Here is a 16,204-nt window from a genome sequence, read left to right as displayed (position 1 = left end):
TTATCTCTGACTCATCGTACCGGCCCTAAAGTCGTTACCGTTCACTATATAAACTCGTTCTGTACTATGTAGTTCTTTACTTTAATCTTGCTAGGTCTTACCTGGAACTTCCTTCGCTTAAGACCTCCAATCTTAAGTCGTATTAAACTTGATTCAAGTCGAGGACACTCTCCTTGTCTTGTCTTAGAACATTGAACTTCAGTATATGCTGAAGCCTTGAACCGACCTTGGCCGATTACTCTTATCGAGTAGCCATACGTCAGAACCATCCTAGTTCGTAACATTCAGCCCACTGAGCTTGTAGGTCCTCTACAGATGTTTCAGAACGGTTGATAAGGTCAAGTGCCGCAGAACCCTGGTCCTTGACGCCCCACTTGAGACGGCATTTGATCCAGTCCCCCAGGTCTGCTTTCATTTCCGATCCTATCGCAGTTGCTTGACGATAAATTAACCAGATACGGCGCTGACGCTAGATGAACTAAAGCAATTAGTGCATGCTAGTAGGATACAAATTACAACACAAAATAATGTACTGATGACGACCTTTCAACACCTATCAAGCGAACAAACCGCGACCACAGCCGCTCAGTCCCCTCACCATCAGATAACCCTAGCCCGATGCCGATGCACATCCGGGGATTGTACACCAGCTGACAGGCCCATTTGTGACCGTAGGCATGCATGGCCGTGGTCACGAAGCGCAGGCGTAATAAGATATCCTGGGGGATGATCTCAAACTGGAAATGATTAGAAAATGAATGTAATTGAGATCATGTACATACCTTTGAAAGGGTCCGCGCAAGAACGCATCCAACGTCATAGAGAGTCACAACTGTGGCTTGAGGAGGGAGCAATGTGAACAAATGTTCAATCAGCGCAATGGAATATTTCTGTTGCTCGCCAGGGGAATCAATATTAGCAAAAAAAAGTGGGATATCATGACAACAGATAAGGGCCATTAATCCTGTGTCATCGAAGCTATCCATCGCGGCTTTTTGCTTCTTCCCATCGGCAGCCTCATATGCATTCTCACATAAGTCGATAGCTTCGTCAGGGACAAGGGGTGTGTGTACCTTCCCAGGTTGCTTACATCGTGAGTCAATTCAGTGCCCAACCGCGTCAATGAACTGTTTAGGAAGGAAGTAAGTTGGCTCATAAAAGCGAGGACAGTCGCCCGCAGATCGTCGGTGGTGATGATGGAAATTACCGTCTGTAGCAACATGTATGTCGCCACCTTGGTCAATGGGTCTTCCAAACAGCATGCCACCAAACATGCTGGACATCGCTGCATGAGGAGTGATGCACATTGGCCATGGTGTAGGCCAATTGCAGCTGAATGGTCCGCATCTGTTAAGGCGAGTGGTTGGGGTGATTGATTGATGACCTGCCACACGGTCTCGACTTTGTTGGAGAACTGCATCAACCTGGCGCTCAATTTCGACCTGCAGGACATCGTACCACTGTACGACATAACCTAAGCCACGACGGAAGGGTTCCTGCACAATGTCACCCTTTAATCTACTTTAGTAACATTAATCAACACATACATATGACTTACCCGTGAGTCGGTGACTTGAAACCCTCAGCGTGAATAGTGAGTTTTGAGTGCAGATGCGAGAGCATTGATGGCATCACAAGAGCGCTCAAACAATGCGCGATAAAACAACAATAGATTGACGGAGACTGCCATACGAGGTTGTGAAGGTGCAGTAGGAAATAGCCCATGATGGAGAAGGACCTGCGGAAGGCTTGAACATTCGCAACTTAGTACATCAATTGATACAAATCCTGTTGACGTATTTCACACTCATTAGACCATGCAATAGGCCAAAAGTGTCAGTACTTACTATCGAAGAATAGACACAATATATTGGTCTTTCTCTGAGCGCATGAGAGAGTGCCACACGCAGAGATAACATTATGAGTTGTCTCCAGGGCTCGGCCAAGAGTTCACACATAATACTTGAGTTGCAGGTCCACGAGGGTCGGTATGAGCTTTTGCCAGTTAGCATATAATGTATCCACCGATTTATTTGGAAGAGTGCGCCACTTGGATCGACTGGTCTCCAGGTCTGCGGGCCTATCAGAAGATACTTCGTGTGCCATCTCAACTTCAGCACCTGCAAAATTGAAGTCGTTATTGTCTGCTTCACCAAAGGGACTCTCCAGTGTGGTACCAAGAGAACGGCCTGCTCTGGAGGACATAGGATCCATGAGTTGTTGCATTTGAGAAAGTAGACGATGACGATGGAGCTCAGCGCCAGGCAGCTCGACGAGGACTTGGGTCTTCCTCTTATCCCTGGCTTTCCTGGGACTCACGAAGTGTTGCCCAAGGCCAGAGGATATGATTCAAGCTTTGCGAGTATTGCGGGAGTTAGTTAGAGTCATGGCGATAATGATGGGACAACCTGCATGCACACAATGACTGCAGGAAAATTTGTAGTTAGTACTTGGTTTGATATAAGCGGATACCTACAAAGGACGCCTCCTCTGCCTACAAAGCAACCCTACGAGACCTTCCTGCATACCGAGGGAGCCTACCAACTGACTGACAGAACCTACAGAGCCTACAAAAGAGAGTGCCAGAGGCACTGTAGGTACGTGGGAGGTGCAAGGAGCTAAAATTACATGTAGGCTATTTTTAGATGGAGGGAGGTTGGGTCTTGCATATAGGTTTCCCACAACATAGTAACCGGGTCTGTAAGACCCTTTATACTATTATGGTACACGCAATCAGCAGCCTCCAGAAGTCGGCACTTTCACAAAACTCGTGTTTCCAGCTACCTAAACACAAAATTCTTTACATAGACACCATTCTCTCTCTAACACAACTCAATACGAGGTCAAACGAATACATTTGGAGCAGAATTGAATGAGATAGCTGAAAGTGCCGAAATCACGCAGAAATGTCACCTGCCGATATATGCCGTGACGGAGTTTCAATACTGCACACACCAGTGCCAACTGGTGCTGTGCTGCTGGTCATGGGGCTAGAGCAGCGTGAAAAGGATAAGGCCGACGCGGAGAAGCAGGCCAAAAAGAAGACAGAAGATGAAGCGCGCCACACTCAGATCGAACGCGATATCGAGTCGAAGATGTTTGATGCACTCTCAACACTCCGGCGCAAGGATTATTTTATTGCACTTGCTGGCGCTCTCAAGATTTCAAGAGACAGAATGGTTGAGGAACTCAGGACTAGAATCAAAGAGTTTCTTGCTGATGCCGCAAATCAGCACTTTGCCGACAATCCACGTTTTGCTGCGCTCTTCCAGACGGGAAAAACGCGTTCGAAGAATAAGAATTTAGCCACTGCGTCATCGACAGGACAGGCTAGTAGTGGCACCTCGCAAGACAATGACGCTACCTCATCCAACACCTTCGGTACTCATTTTTTCACCCCACCTACCAGTGCACATTCTTTTAATCCATATTATCCTCCACACTTTACTAACCAGCCATATTTTCATCAATTCTATGCTAATCCAGCTCTCCACGCACCATCTTACTCTACAATGCAACATAATAATTCATCCGGCGGGTCCCATTGCATCATCATCAAACTTAGACAGACAACCTTACAACACACACAGTCTCCCTACACATCCCCCTCAATTCTACAACTACGGCACTAATCATGGTCACCCTCGTACTTAGATTCTACTAGTATATACTGTACTTGCTTGCTCACGCCGAATACTAACTCACTTCCTTGCGCTCCTGCTTGACTGCCGAGCTGACTTTGAAACTGGCTCAGTGACATGTCGTGACTTACTGTGACATTTGCGTGACTGCCGACTTCTGGGGGCTACCGATTGCGCGTACCATAATAGTAGGTACCGAAAAGTGTTGCCTGAGGTGATCTCAACTGGAATTGAAACGTCATGTTCAAGCTACAACGTTACAAGCCAGACAAGTCAATTCATTTACTGTGCATGACGGGGTGGAACGCCCAGATGATTTAAGCAGCAAGGAGGTGTCTGTTGTTGGGGGTAGTGCTGTCGTAAGGACCGCAACAAGGGTGACATTAAGTATAATTGCGGTGATCGGGTGCGGGATTCGCTGGCCCATGAGGCCTTGCAGCAGGCCCATCAGTCGGTGATTGACTCTATACATATCGCAGATTCAATGGAACAGAACGGGGACCTATAGCGTGGCTAGTGTGACTTTTGATTCACTAGAATTCTGTGGCAATGCCAATTAATCATTCATATTTGCAAAACGAGGCATTTTTTCTGCATGTCACTATGCGGTATAAGTGCAACCCTGCCTCAACCTGCCTCCTTAAAAGAGCACGACGCATGAATCTACTAACCTAGATGATTCTGCCCTTCCTATCCCACTGTAGGTTTTGGTTAGAGAAGGTCGGGAGCAAGTTGTTGTGGTGGAGAAGCCGCCCGTCTGTCATACTAGTAGCTACCACCGGTGGTAGTGAGATAGACCCCGACAACCGGCAAGTCCATAATCATAGCACCCTGTGAGAACAACTGCCTCATGCGACTTCTAATGCAGCCTACCTGACCTTACAGGATTCGTATCCAAGGAGTCGCCTCATCCAATAGCGCACGGTAGTTTCGGGGATGTGTGGAAATGCACCTACATCGCATCCAATCGTCGAGGCCTGGAGGCAAGCATGCTACACGTATGGCTGTCCAGCAATCTGAATCCATGACAGGTAGCAGTCAAATCCATCAGGATCGATGTCGCAGGCGACGATTCCAGGGCCAGACTTACTCAAGTACGTTCTTGGCTTCCCCTTTGCATGTGATACGCTTGCTCAAACTATGGCTTCGCAGAGACTCCTGGACGATTTCCATGCACGGAAGCAATTGCATCACGAAAATCTTTTGCCTCTGCTCGGCTTCAGTCACGAATTTGGGCTACTTCCAGCGATGGTTTCCCCCTGGATACACAACGGCTCGCTCACCACATATCTTGAACACAATTTCACAGAATTGACCATCGAACAAAAGCTCCGGATCGTGAGTTGTTTCTCAGAAGCGCTCGTACATCTTATTCATTAGAATCTTAGTTGCGGCAAGTCGCTGCAGCCATCAGCTACCGTATGTGGAATCTTCAATAGTTTGTGAAAACAACAAGTGACGTCATTGCAGTCCACTCTAAGGGCGTTGTTCACGGCGACCTTACTGCCGTACGTACTGGTTGTTTAATGCCCCGCCTTTCAGATCTGATCTGGAACGGCAGAATAACATTCTGATAGATTCGGATCACAATGCCCACGTAGCAGACCATGGAATCCTCACAATGTGTTCTGAGCTCTCAGGGACTTCATACATCCGAAGCAACGTGCGGTGGGCTGCGCCAGAGCTCTTCGAGGTGCCCGAGAACGAAGAGTCATCGACTCCTCCACAGCCAGCCAGCGATATTTATTCCTTCGGATGCATCATGCTTCAGGTTCGAGGCGTTCCATAGTAGTTGCGTTGGTTTGCGACTAAGATCCCGTAGGTTATGACAGGTCGACCACCCTATGCAGATGTGCGAAGCGATCATCAAGTTACTGTCCTGATACTCAAGGGTAAGAAGCCTACAAGACCTTCGAGTCCGCACGATACAGATTATTTCTGGAATTTCATCGAGAAATGCTGGAGTGATACAGGACGTCGTCCCTCTGCCGTTGATGTTCTGAGCTTTCTAGGATCAGACCATGCCACTGCGCTAGTTAAACCATCAGAGAGCTGATCGGCTTTATTTTATTTACGTTAATTTATGTCTATATATTATGTCAGTTTATTATTTAGTACATAAATATTCCTATTATGTAATCAGATAAGTACTAACCTGCAGGCTCAAGGCAGCCTGGCAGCTTCTTGCCACATTAATGAATCTTGTGCGCCAGCCAATTACCTTCAATATTCGCTGCGTGGTATTAGCAACTGGTGTTCGACAATGACTCCGAAACTTCCTTTGGGGCAGTAATCACGATGAAGGCATGTACAAATTAGTATTGGTTTACCATGCTGCAAACGTTCAATTTAGGTCTGCACGCGAAGCCTTCGGGGTTTGTCCTATATTTCCAGCTGTGCAGATGCATTCATGCCACTCATGAGCTGAAAATCTGTGTTCTACACGATAGTCATGAGACGGGTCTTGTTATTCAAACGCGAAGCATAGCTGCAAACATTGGTGATTTGAATGTATCCACAAAGGAAAGAATCGATCAAAGCGGAAGGCTGACCTACTCATGGGTTTGGCGGCAGACACCTGAGAATCATCGCTGGATGATCGAATTAAGCGAGATTCAGAACTACGAAACCTTACTGAAGATAATTGTATAGGCTGTGATAAGGTTGAGGCAGTTTGCCCAAGCCAGGTCGCCTTACAACCTAGTTTGTTCCGTATCTCGGGCATGAGTCACATTGCATGAAAACCTCACGGTCAAAGAGCGATTTCAATATGGCCCAGTTGCCAATTTCGTTGATGAGCGGTTGAAGGACAGCACAAGCCGTTGCGGCGTGTCTTCATCTCTCATACGTGGCCACGTTTCTTTCAGATCCTGTGCGAGCGTCAAAGACGCCCTGCAGGCCTTGTGCAGGCCTTATAAATATATGAACAGTTAAGGGTTCAAAAACTATTGATGCAGGCGAAACGGGACGGGTCAATTCAAGGCGGTTAGTCATCAGGTTGCTTTGTACAAGCCATCGATTTCTTCGATTTGGCCGAAGTCTTCCAGATTGACTGTCACTGTGTTAACGACGTCTGATATCCCTAGTTGAACTTTCTCGAAGCTCTATCTCCTCATCATGAAGATTATCTTTTACTAACCAAGCCGCTGAGAGTAAATATTGCCTCGCGCGATTACTGTTCTTTTTAATGCTGCCGGTGCTCTCTCCACATCCCTGACAACACGCTTCAAGATGTCTCATTGTCTGTCCCGCATAGGAAGTAGGTTTTCCGCTTGGTGTCAGTACTAATACTGAAATGGGTATTTGTAGTAGAAGGACAGTATTCGTCGTCGATCTGATTCATCTACAGCGTTACTTCGACTAATTAATACCAGTCGTGGCGTCCTCAGTTTGACCCTACGCAGTCTCTTTCCACCGTAATTATCGGTGGGATAACTTTGCGATATTGTCGCACTAATGCTATCTTCATATAAAACGATAGTTCATTAATGCTAAGGAACAGGACTATTTCCCATTGTGATTTCCCGTCGACATGCTCAATCGCCTGCAACAGCTCCTTGGCCTTGTACGTTTGTGACATTGTCCGGCCGTGGAGCCATTCATTCATCTCACTCTAGCAGGTTGGCCATACACCAGGTGACCAAGCATCTCCTGTTCAGCCTTCGGTTGATGGTAGTCCCACGAGCCAGACCCCGATTGTCGACACTCCCAATAGAACTTCAGACGATCATTTTCCCAATGGACGCCCCCCTAGTACTTCTGACGCAGAGGACTCGTATGTCATTTCTTTGCTTCGGAGCAGGACTCTATGAACATTGAACATTAGTAGTGTTCTCTGTATCAAATCAAGTGATATCCTCAGGCAAACCAGCTATCCAACCGCCTCAGGTGGTCTTGGAGATGTTTACAAGTGTATATGGAACTGCGGCGCAAGTTCGGATGAGGTATTTCATAGACCTGCTTTTTCTGCATGCCCTTATTGTGACTTCAGGTCGCGGTCAAATCCCCACGATTCCCGAACCTGAGCGATCGTGAATTTGTTAGAATAAACAAGGTATCTCAGGGTCCAGTCTGACGGCCGCATAGCTGAACTTTCGAGACGCAGAACCTTGACCGCGAGATCGGTATATGGGCCACGTTGAAGCATCAATATGTATTGCCTTTGCATGGCACCGTAGATCAGCAGTTTGGCCCGTGTCGCGCATTGGTTTCTCCCTGGATGCCGAACGGGACTTTGAACTCTTACCTTAATCGCGTGCATGAGACCCTCTCGATGATGGATAGGCTTCTGCTGGCAAGTTATATTTACGAAGCCGAATAGGGGAACTTACTACGTTTGCAATAGCTTAAACAAATTGCCGAGGGGCTCCAGTATCGTGAGTGATGGATTGACGATGGAAGTGACCGATATAATTTCTGCAGTCCATGGCCAAGACGTGATACACGGTGACCTCACCAACGTAAGTTCATACATGCCATGCAAGTGGAATCATCTTATAGTGATTGTAGAATAATGTTCTGGTTGCTGCCGATGGATCCCCTCGTCTTGCAGATTTTGGTATCTCCAATATCATGGCACAATCTAACCCTGCCTTTTCCTACCACACCGGTGCAGTTCGTTGGATCGCTCCAGAGCTCCTTGACCCCCCGGAAGATCAGCCTATACAATGCGCAACTAAATCTACCGACATATACGCTCTCGGCGGTATCATGCTTCAGGTTCGTAGTCTCTCGTTGGCTTGCTACTGACACTAATATCGCCTGCGTGTAGGTCCTATATGGGAAACAGCCTTACTGGTGGCTGAAGTCCGCCATACATGTTATTTCTGCTAAGTTCAAACACGTAGAGCCCATCGACTCCTCCATCGATATCCAACCTAATCACCTGGATTTCATGCGGCGGTGCTGGTCAACGGCAAAGGAGGTTCGTCCGTCAGTAGAAGAGGTAATAAATCACCTTCAAGAAGCACTGTCGAATGATACTTCGTCTGTATAAGGTCTTGGTTTTGAAGCTATCCTCTTTCTTGTCTGTATGTTAACTCTGGTTGTATCCTATATCATGTTGCTCCATGTATATTCTCACTTCTCGGTGTCGTATGATACACTAGCTGGATTCGTGTTTATGTAGGAGCAATACTTGTGTGCTAGCAGACTGCATGCAAGATCGATCCTCGTGACATATGAAATCAAGGCAGTGGTGAATTGGGAAGCACGCAGATGCCGTTTCGAGTACACAACATCCTGGGCTAGTTCGTTCATATTTGTTATTACTTTGTTCTCAATAACTCTACAATCGCTGAGGCCACAGGCCGATCTCCGGATTTGACAGATATACATTTCAAGGAATACTCCTTGTGTACATATTTGACGTCAGTGAATTGACGGAAGGGTTTTGTTCCTGCGACTCTTGCCTCAATAATGTGGTACGCTTGCGTCAGCCAGACGTAAAGTACATGTCCACAAAACAACTGCACGTGGTCAGTACACTAACTAGTACGGAATCGAATGGGAGACAACACACCTGAAGCATGATACAACTATATGAGTAAACATTGGCGGCTTTGGTCGGCATCACCCCCCCCCTTTCTCAGGTAAAGAAAGCACTTCAGGCGCCATCCACCGCACATTTCCTTGGTGCACGAATTGAAGGTAGAGTTTTGTGATTCTGAAAGGATCATTGAGAGATCGAAGTCTGCAAGATGGAGACGCCCGTGGGCGCTAATTAGAACATTGGTCTGTAAATGGAGTTGTCGTACTAAGATATCATAGCCACGACTTTCAACACGTACGCATGTCAGATCACCATGAACCACTCCTTTGTTGTGTACTAACAAGTCGGTGAGTGCGTCTAATCCAAACACAGCAAAAAATATGGATGTACAATACTTGAGGCCGGCTGCTACCTGTCTCAACTGAAGACATATTAAAACTCGCCCGGTGTTGCGAGATACGGTGCGTACCATTCTCAATTTGTCAGCCTTGGAAGGAACACATCCCTGTTTCAGATAGCTATCGAGTGATCCGCTTTCCATCCACGGAGAAACCAGCGCAGGGAGTAGCCCAAATCCATCGATAATACCATTAAACATTCACATACTCTAGGGTGATACAAACATAGACCCCGCGACGAATCCTCTATGAGCTGAAATGGATGAACACAACGAATTTTAGTTCATTTTTGCTCCCACCTTGCTTGTCCTATCCACCAGTTCTACCTTATTTGTTTGAGGAACCCTAACTGATTTGACCGCAACCTAAAAGGTAGTTGATATTATGAATTTTCGATCAATTGCACAATTACCTTCGACGTTCCAACCTGAGATTGTCTAGACCAAGAACACATCCAGACATCACTGAGACCTTCCTGCACCCCTGGGATACAACTCAAGTTTTTTGACTTCTGTCACAGGAATATTATGTGGCTCAATTTTGAAATCACCTCGGGGAGGAGGCTGGGGACTGCCATTTCTATTCTGCCGAGGCCCGACGGTAATCTGTGACTGCTATTCACATTGAATGCAAGGGCATAGACTTACCACAAATTTCTGAGAATAGCAATTACCCATTGCAAGATAATAACAGTGCTACGCCGTAGCATTCAAGGCAGCCGTGGACGTCGTTTAAGCGGTTGATCTGCAGGTATATAATTCAGAGGCTCAATAGACGCCGCGTGATGGGGCAGTGAATTGTCATGCCATCATTAGTGGGAACTCCATGCCAGTTTGGATGAAACTTTGGTGGTAAACTCGATAACTGTGAGATGCAGTAAGCCCAACACAACTCAAAAGTGCTAACGATGGGCACTGTGGCAGTGTTCGTCTCTCGGCAGCTGACGTTATGTAAATGACGTCATCCAATTCCTTCCACCGACTTTAAAAGCTGTGCAGTTGTTCGTCCACCACGGTCCACCGCGGCACATACACATCAACGTTCAATTGCAACGTTCAGTTCGTGATTATTACGTCGACATTACATAATAGAAAAACCCGGATTTGTGGCCCGTACACAAGACTCTGTGGTAGGACTCGGGACTGTTCCTCCCGCAGTCGCCTCATTATGATACTGCAGCAGTCCAGAATCCAGATATTCTGTCACGCGATGTATGAAATCTTCGTGGACAAACATAGGTCTTCTATCAGACTATCACGAAGGATTCCACTAACGCTGCACTGGCTGGCAGTGCTTATCATGAAACCGAATTCTTCAGCGCTATGGAAGTTCTCAAAGGCATGTGCTAAGGCAAGTTCGTAACCGGAAATAAAAAGGATCTTGTATACTGATGTCACACACTAGTACTTGGTCATTCCCTGACCAGCTTTTTGAGCGTTAAGACTTGCCGCGGGATAGCTTGCGGGAACATACTACGTCTCTTATTGCTTTCCACCAGATCTGAGAGGGCTCACTCTTAAACACTGGGAATTCAGGAAAGCCTCACGCGTGAACGCAGTCCAAGGAGCCTCATGTTTATCCTCAGTCACACCTCTTTGTCGCACTAGAGACTTCTTCTGCCTCAAATGAGACGTTGTATGCTGAGGAAAATCCAGCGCGAGTGTTCGTTTCATGAATTGCGCTCATCCGGCCTTATCCGGGGCCTACATAGAACATCTGATGAGTCGGGACTACATAGTTTCCCGAATTAAGCCCACGCTTGACACAATTAATCTGCTAGGTTTTTTTTCATCCAAGGTGCGTGCTTAGTGTCTGAGAAGCGATGTTTGACACAACGGTTCTGACACCACGGTTCTGACATCCCGGTTCTGACACTCTAGGTGTTCGACAGTCGATCAGTGAGATGCGCTCGCTCGTCGAAGACGAAAGAATTCTCACCATCCCCCTTAGCTAATTTCTCTTCAGACCACGCAGGACTCAAATAAAAACTCTTCGCGTTGTCACTACTAGTGTTCTAGCATCGATCGTATCTGCCAATGACAGGTGAGAGCTTTATGATCTGGTGCTACAATCAGTGGCGCAACCCTTTAACAACAAGACAGGCGTCATGAACTAGGCCACAAAAAGGCCATATAGCTTGCTGCACACAGGATTCAGGAAGCTTTATCCCGCAGGACTACACACAAGAATTGAGTTTCCTTACCCAACACCGCTTCCGCTTCGAAGCGTTCTAATCTCCGATGTCGGAAAATATGATTACTCAGTCATCGCACAGGGTGATACAGTCCTTAGCCTGATTCGAGTCTACCTCTGACGGAAAAAAATGAGCAAGCGCCCCACGTGTACTTGCATAATGAGTTTGGAAATATAATACTTCGATCGTAGCTTTCCATGGAGAAGTTACGACAAAGATAAGCAACTGAGGATGGGATCCTTGAGTGTTAATCTTGCATACTTGTATTTGCATGTGGTTCAAACATGCGCGCCGCAAGATATCTCCCTCCGAGTCTGATGGAAAACATGGAATATATTGATCATAAGACCATTGAGTGACACAGCCCGTCAGGGTTTTCCACCGCACATGCTATCAAGACACTAGGCCTTGCGCTCAAACAGGTTATATGGCCTCATGGTCGTGGTATTTTTGGGTTGATAGCATAGTTAATTTGTCTCTTCAGCAGTGGTATATAAGGGTGCCCGCTTCGTCTCCTACATCCCACTTGTCTAGTACCTGTCATTTTGAACTCTGAGATCTGGATTTACTTCACAATGGGTGATCTCCCCCCCGTAAGTCGACATTGCTTCCACGTTGATGACATACTGATATTAATGGCAGGAGTCAGTTCAATTTAAAATTGAACCATCTCATATTCCTGCGACAAATATCGTAAGAGATGGCAAATTTCCTAACTGTAGAGGAGGGCTCGGTGACATCTGGAAATGTTCAATGATCACACAATCTGGAAGCCCGATGCCTTGTGAGTTTAAACATGGGTAAAAGACTCATCATTTATCATAATCAAGGTCGCTGCCAAATCTATCAGGGTCCTTTCAACAACAGATGCGAAAATATTGAAAGAGATAGGGAAGGTTAGGGTTGGGATTGATATACAGTACCACTCGCTGATACATTTGCTCCTCAGAGAATTCGTCGCGAGGCCTATATTTGGATACTGTTGGAACACGACCACATTCTCCCTCTCGAGGGTGTGACTGTCGCTGAAGAATTCGGGCCACTCCCGGCACTAGTGTCTCCATGGATGGAAGAAGGATCGCTGGACGATTACTTGAAACGCGAGTTTTCTGGAATGTCTGACCCCCGAAAACGAGAGCTTGTGGGTACCAAATGGCTACCGCACTAGCTTATACTTAGCCATGATTTCAGATATGCCAGGTAGCTGCTGGTATTAGTTACCGTGCGTTGTTAACAGATGTAGCGATCGCACCATTCACTAAAGACTATCCACTAGTACACGGCAAGGGTATCGTGCACGGTGACTTGACAGCGGTAGGTCTCATCCCAATTCACACGTAGTATGGAACTGAATTCGATGACAGACCAACGTTTTGGTTGACAGCTCCGGTTGCCTCCGTCTCGCAGACTTTGGTCTATCGATGGTCCTTGCTGAGGCAGGAAACGCCACATTCAACTCCTGTCATCCAGGAAATGTGCGTTGGATGCCCCCCGAGGCTCTCCGAGACGGAGATGAAGACGAAGACGAAGCTAAAGACGAAAAGCCAACAAAAGCTTGGGATGTCTATTCGTATGGCTGCGTAGTGTTGCAGGTCTGTCAGGTTGTTAATACGCGAAAACAGCCTTCTTACGGTAGTCCAAGGTCTTCTCGGGAAATCAGCCCTACGCGTGGATAACAAGTGTTTTAGCTGTTATGGGCGCAATGCAGAAGGGGCGTGTGCCTTTCAAGCCTGAGGGCATTCAGAGTCTTGGGGTGTATCAACAGTTCTCACCGTGCTTGAATAGGATATCAGCCGATCGCCCGACGATAGACGATATCATGAGAGATCTGGGGTTACAGTAGACGTTGACATGTAGTGAGATATTATGATAGTGTACGCCAATTAATTGCAGTGACAAAGTTGGAGGATATCATTGCTACGAGTTAGTGCTTACGACTACATTGTCACGGCCTGCACTCCCCAACACCCACTTTAGTGAGAGGGTTCTGTAGTCCCGTAAGATGCGGTATGGACGCGATGTTATGTTTGGTAGAGTGCGCACTACGCAGAGACCGAATGAAGAGGTTGATCTGATCAAAGACCGTCACCACCGTTTTCCGACTCACTCAAGTGCTTGCCGTGTCGGAGTTCAAATTATCAACTTAAGTACTGACAATCCTACTAAATCATGACGGGCGGCTTTTTCGTAGTTTCATTAGTCAGATCAAAGGAGAAGGAAGACAGTCGTTCCTTGCTTTTTCGTCTCATCCGTCTCATCCGACGGTCCGCGTTAGTAACATTTTCAAGCCTGAGGCGCGTGTAATAAGTCACGTTGTGCATTTTTCAGAGTCCGACTTACCTTGCCGCTGCCGCTTGACCAGCCGGAATCCATCCCAAATCTAATTATTTAATAGCATTGCCACGAGTCACAGGTACCGAGCCAGCGGATATGCGAGCCTTTATTATACTAGACACTATATTATGCCAGTGAGGCAGCTAGAATAAAAAAGACGAGAATAAACCAGTTCCGAACGGTCAAATTAGGTAGATTTAAGATAATGCCCCGATAGAGATAGCTTGCTCGAGAAAGTCCAGTACCTCCTCCACTGCTGGACGATTCTTAATCTCGATTGCCCAGCATCGCCGCATGAAATCCAGGTGATGTGCTTGAATTTGCATGGTGCTATTGATGGGCTCTTGGTAATTGAACTTTGATGCCATGACTTGCAGGGCAGTCTTGATCCACCAGTAGGGTGGTTTGCCATATAACACCTACGAGTATAGTGTCAGCGCCATAAACAAACGCAAACGAGGCACTGACCTGAAGCATGATACACCCAAGAGCATATATATCACTGGATTTCGTGGCACATTGCACGGTTTGATCTTCCTGAAGGACAATGAGCTCTGGAGCTACCCAACGAACTGCGCCAGTTTGGTAGGAGAATGCCGGGTTGGATTTTATTATGATATTCGAAACACCGAAGTCTGCAAGGCGCGGGGATCCATCGGCGGCAACTAGGACATTGTTCTATAATCATAATCAGTGGATCACGGATTGTGTAATGTAGGTAAACCTACACTGGTCAGATCGCCGTGAATCACGTTATTGTCGTGGACTGTCTACAGTATTTAGTTAAACCAATCGCTTCTAAGCCAATCCCTCACTTACGGTATTTGAGCCCCTCGGTGATCTGTTTAAGCTTTGAGAAACAGTAAGCTCCCGTAATCGGCGTTGAAAGAGAAACATACAATGTGAAGTCTACCAATCGTCGTGAGGGTTTCATGTGCACGAGTAAGGTAGGAGCTCAATGTTCCGTTCGGCATCCAGGGGGAAACCAATGCTCGAAACGGACCGAAACCTGTTACGGTGCCATGAAGGCATAATACATATCGATGATTTAATTTGGCCCAGACTTTGATTTCGCGGTCAAGATTCTGTGTTCCACAGTTCAGACACGTGGCAGTTTCAGAGGCTATTCAAACATACACGATCTATTTTGGCAACTTCGGCGTCCGTGAGATTTGGGAACCGTGGAGATTTAACTGCAACCTGAGCATAAGTGAGCATAAGTATGGAGAAAATCAACGTGTGACATACTTCTTCCGGACTCGCGTCCCTGTTTAATATGCATTTGTAGACATCTCCAAGTCCACCCGAAGCGACTGGAAAATTGGGTTTTTCGGTGGCAATGCTTGTGTCTTTAATGAATGAACCATACGTTGATGTCTGAGCAGTTGCGATTGGAATTAAAGAAACAAGATGGGAGCCCCCTTCCTCAGAGATGGGAGAGCCCCCGCTTTCTCCGTCTTCGGAGGTACAAACAGGGGAAGCGTCGCTTAAATAAGGTTGCTCATCATCAGATACGGAGGGTGAGTTGGGTCGACGAAGGTAAAGAGAGACTCGATGTGCAAGAGTCTTCACAGTCAGCATATTGATAAGAGAAATACAGGCACAACAAGGATGTGGATATACTTTCCTAGCAATGGTGGTTTGCCGTCTTATACACAAGAACAACAGCAGTTACCGTTGACATCGCAAAGTAGATTCACCAGTAGCTCCGGGAAGTAGAAATTGCAGAGGGTGCACCAGGTCAGCCACAACTGGCATAGATTGAATGAAATCCATGCTGAATGCTGACTTCCCGCCACATAAACGCGCATTACTAAATGCGTCCAGTGGAGAAAGGCAGACAGTGAGTTCATCAGACTTCCTGAGGCGTGTCCAGGGTTGTGGAGCCACTGATTGAAAATTTGGCCCAAACTGCGCTATCGCGCAGGGCATCGGTCTCAGTATCAGCCCCGTGGTGGAACGTGAACCTTGATAACCAATTCTATGTTAGCAAATGCTGCCTGTCGTCTGACTTCGAGCGCCGAGAAGTATGCGCTCATCCTAAAATGAATGGTTCTACCTCCTCTATGATAACAACTCGAGGCGGCGCCTATATGACTCGCGTTGTTCTGTCCAACGTAACTCCACTGTTTAGACCACCCATATC

General features: G+C 46.8%; 6 protein-coding genes across 6 annotated transcripts; 3 read left to right on the top strand and 3 right to left on the bottom strand.

The window, feature by feature from the left end:
* Positions 1-259: 259 nt before the first annotated feature.
* Positions 260-2,214, bottom strand: DFJ58DRAFT_728193 (uncharacterized protein; the record flags this gene model as incomplete). Its single annotated transcript, XM_041385564.1, has 5 exons — positions 260-469; positions 534-737; positions 783-1,085; positions 1,116-1,518; positions 1,964-2,214. 5 exons carry the CDS (start codon positions 2,212-2,214, stop codon positions 260-262), a joined length of 1,371 nt encoding a protein of 456 aa, XP_041243664.1.
* Positions 2,215-4,232: 2,018 nt separating this feature from the next.
* DFJ58DRAFT_684365 (kinase-like domain-containing protein) lies at positions 4,233-5,828 on the top strand. The gene is made up of 8 exons (XM_041383275.1): positions 4,233-4,450; positions 4,510-4,624; positions 4,673-4,735; positions 4,794-4,979; positions 5,030-5,060; positions 5,112-5,149; positions 5,203-5,412; positions 5,464-5,828. The coding sequence occupies exons 1-8, from the start codon at positions 4,317-4,319 to the stop codon at positions 5,695-5,697; spliced, it is 1,011 nt and encodes a 336-aa protein (XP_041243663.1). The 5' UTR covers positions 4,233-4,316; the 3' UTR covers positions 5,698-5,828.
* A 1,736-nt stretch (positions 5,829-7,564) lies between these two features.
* DFJ58DRAFT_789515 (kinase-like domain-containing protein) lies at positions 7,565-8,446 on the top strand (the record flags this gene model as incomplete). Its single annotated transcript, XM_041390219.1, has 7 exons — positions 7,565-7,585; positions 7,633-7,695; positions 7,747-7,935; positions 7,987-8,017; positions 8,064-8,105; positions 8,126-8,255; positions 8,413-8,446. Coding segments are annotated over 5 exons (426 nt in total), but the record flags the coding sequence as incomplete, so codon positions are not given.
* Positions 8,447-8,813: 367 nt separating this feature from the next.
* On the bottom strand, positions 8,814-9,328 carry DFJ58DRAFT_394049 (uncharacterized protein). The gene is made up of 2 exons (XM_041380178.1): positions 9,163-9,328; positions 8,814-9,109 (listed from the first exon to the last, which is right to left on the bottom strand). The coding sequence occupies exons 1-2, from the start codon at positions 9,211-9,213 to the stop codon at positions 8,909-8,911; spliced, it is 252 nt and encodes an 83-aa protein (XP_041243661.1). The 5' UTR covers positions 9,214-9,328; the 3' UTR covers positions 8,814-8,908.
* A 2,971-nt stretch (positions 9,329-12,299) lies between these two features.
* On the top strand, positions 12,300-13,787 carry DFJ58DRAFT_883651 (kinase-like domain-containing protein; the record flags this gene model as incomplete). Its single annotated transcript, XM_041394597.1, has 7 exons — positions 12,300-12,317; positions 12,367-12,417; positions 12,555-12,620; positions 12,674-12,865; positions 12,925-13,038; positions 13,089-13,316; positions 13,367-13,787. 7 exons carry the CDS (start codon positions 12,300-12,302, stop codon positions 13,565-13,567), a joined length of 870 nt encoding a protein of 289 aa, XP_041243660.1. The 3' UTR covers positions 13,568-13,787.
* Positions 13,788-14,098: 311 nt separating this feature from the next.
* On the bottom strand, positions 14,099-15,295 carry DFJ58DRAFT_789507 (kinase-like domain-containing protein). The gene is made up of 6 exons (XM_041390218.1): positions 15,196-15,295; positions 14,958-15,143; positions 14,878-14,908; positions 14,787-14,824; positions 14,527-14,736; positions 14,099-14,477 (listed from the first exon to the last, which is right to left on the bottom strand). Exons 1-6 carry the CDS (start codon positions 15,274-15,276, stop codon positions 14,256-14,258), a joined length of 768 nt encoding a protein of 255 aa, XP_041243659.1. The 5' UTR covers positions 15,277-15,295; the 3' UTR covers positions 14,099-14,255.
* Between the last annotated feature and the right edge of the window lie 909 nt (positions 15,296-16,204).

This window comes from Suillus subalutaceus, assembly GCF_016647625.1.
Source record: "Suillus subalutaceus strain FC151 chromosome Unknown DFJ58scaffold_56, whole genome shotgun sequence".
NCBI lineage: Eukaryota > Fungi > Basidiomycota > Agaricomycetes > Boletales > Suillaceae > Suillus > Suillus subalutaceus.
This window is presented reverse-complemented; position numbering and strand designations above follow the sequence as displayed.

Bases quoted from the DNA above. Each gene is read 5' to 3' on its own strand.
- DFJ58DRAFT_394049 (XM_041380178.1), bottom strand. From the start codon at position 9,213: ATGCCGACCAAAGCCGCCAATGTTTACTCATATAGTTGTATCATGCTT. The intron at 9,110-9,162 runs GTGTGTTGTCTC...GACCACGTGCAG, and splicing joins ATAGTTGTATCATGCTTCAG to TTGTTTTGTGGACATGTACT.
- DFJ58DRAFT_684365 (XM_041383275.1), top strand. From the start codon at position 4,317: ATGATTCTGCCCTTCCTATCCCACTGTAGGTTTTGGTTAGAGAAGGTC. The intron at 4,451-4,509 runs GCAAGTCCATAA...CTTCTAATGCAG, and splicing joins GAGATAGACCCCGACAACCG to CCTACCTGACCTTACAGGAT. The intron at 4,736-4,793 runs GTACGTTCTTGG...ATGGCTTCGCAG, and splicing joins CCAGGGCCAGACTTACTCAA to AGACTCCTGGACGATTTCCA.
- DFJ58DRAFT_789507 (XM_041390218.1), bottom strand. From the start codon at position 15,276: ATGCTCACTTATGCTCAGGTTGCAGTTAAATCTCCACGGTTCCCAAAT. The intron at 15,144-15,195 runs GTATGTTTGAAT...TGTGGAACACAG, and splicing joins AAGTTGCCAAAATAGATCGT to AATCTTGACCGCGAAATCAA. The intron at 14,478-14,526 runs GTCAGTGCCTCG...CTATACTCGTAG, and splicing joins TTGGGTGTATCATGCTTCAG to GTGTTATATGGCAAACCACC.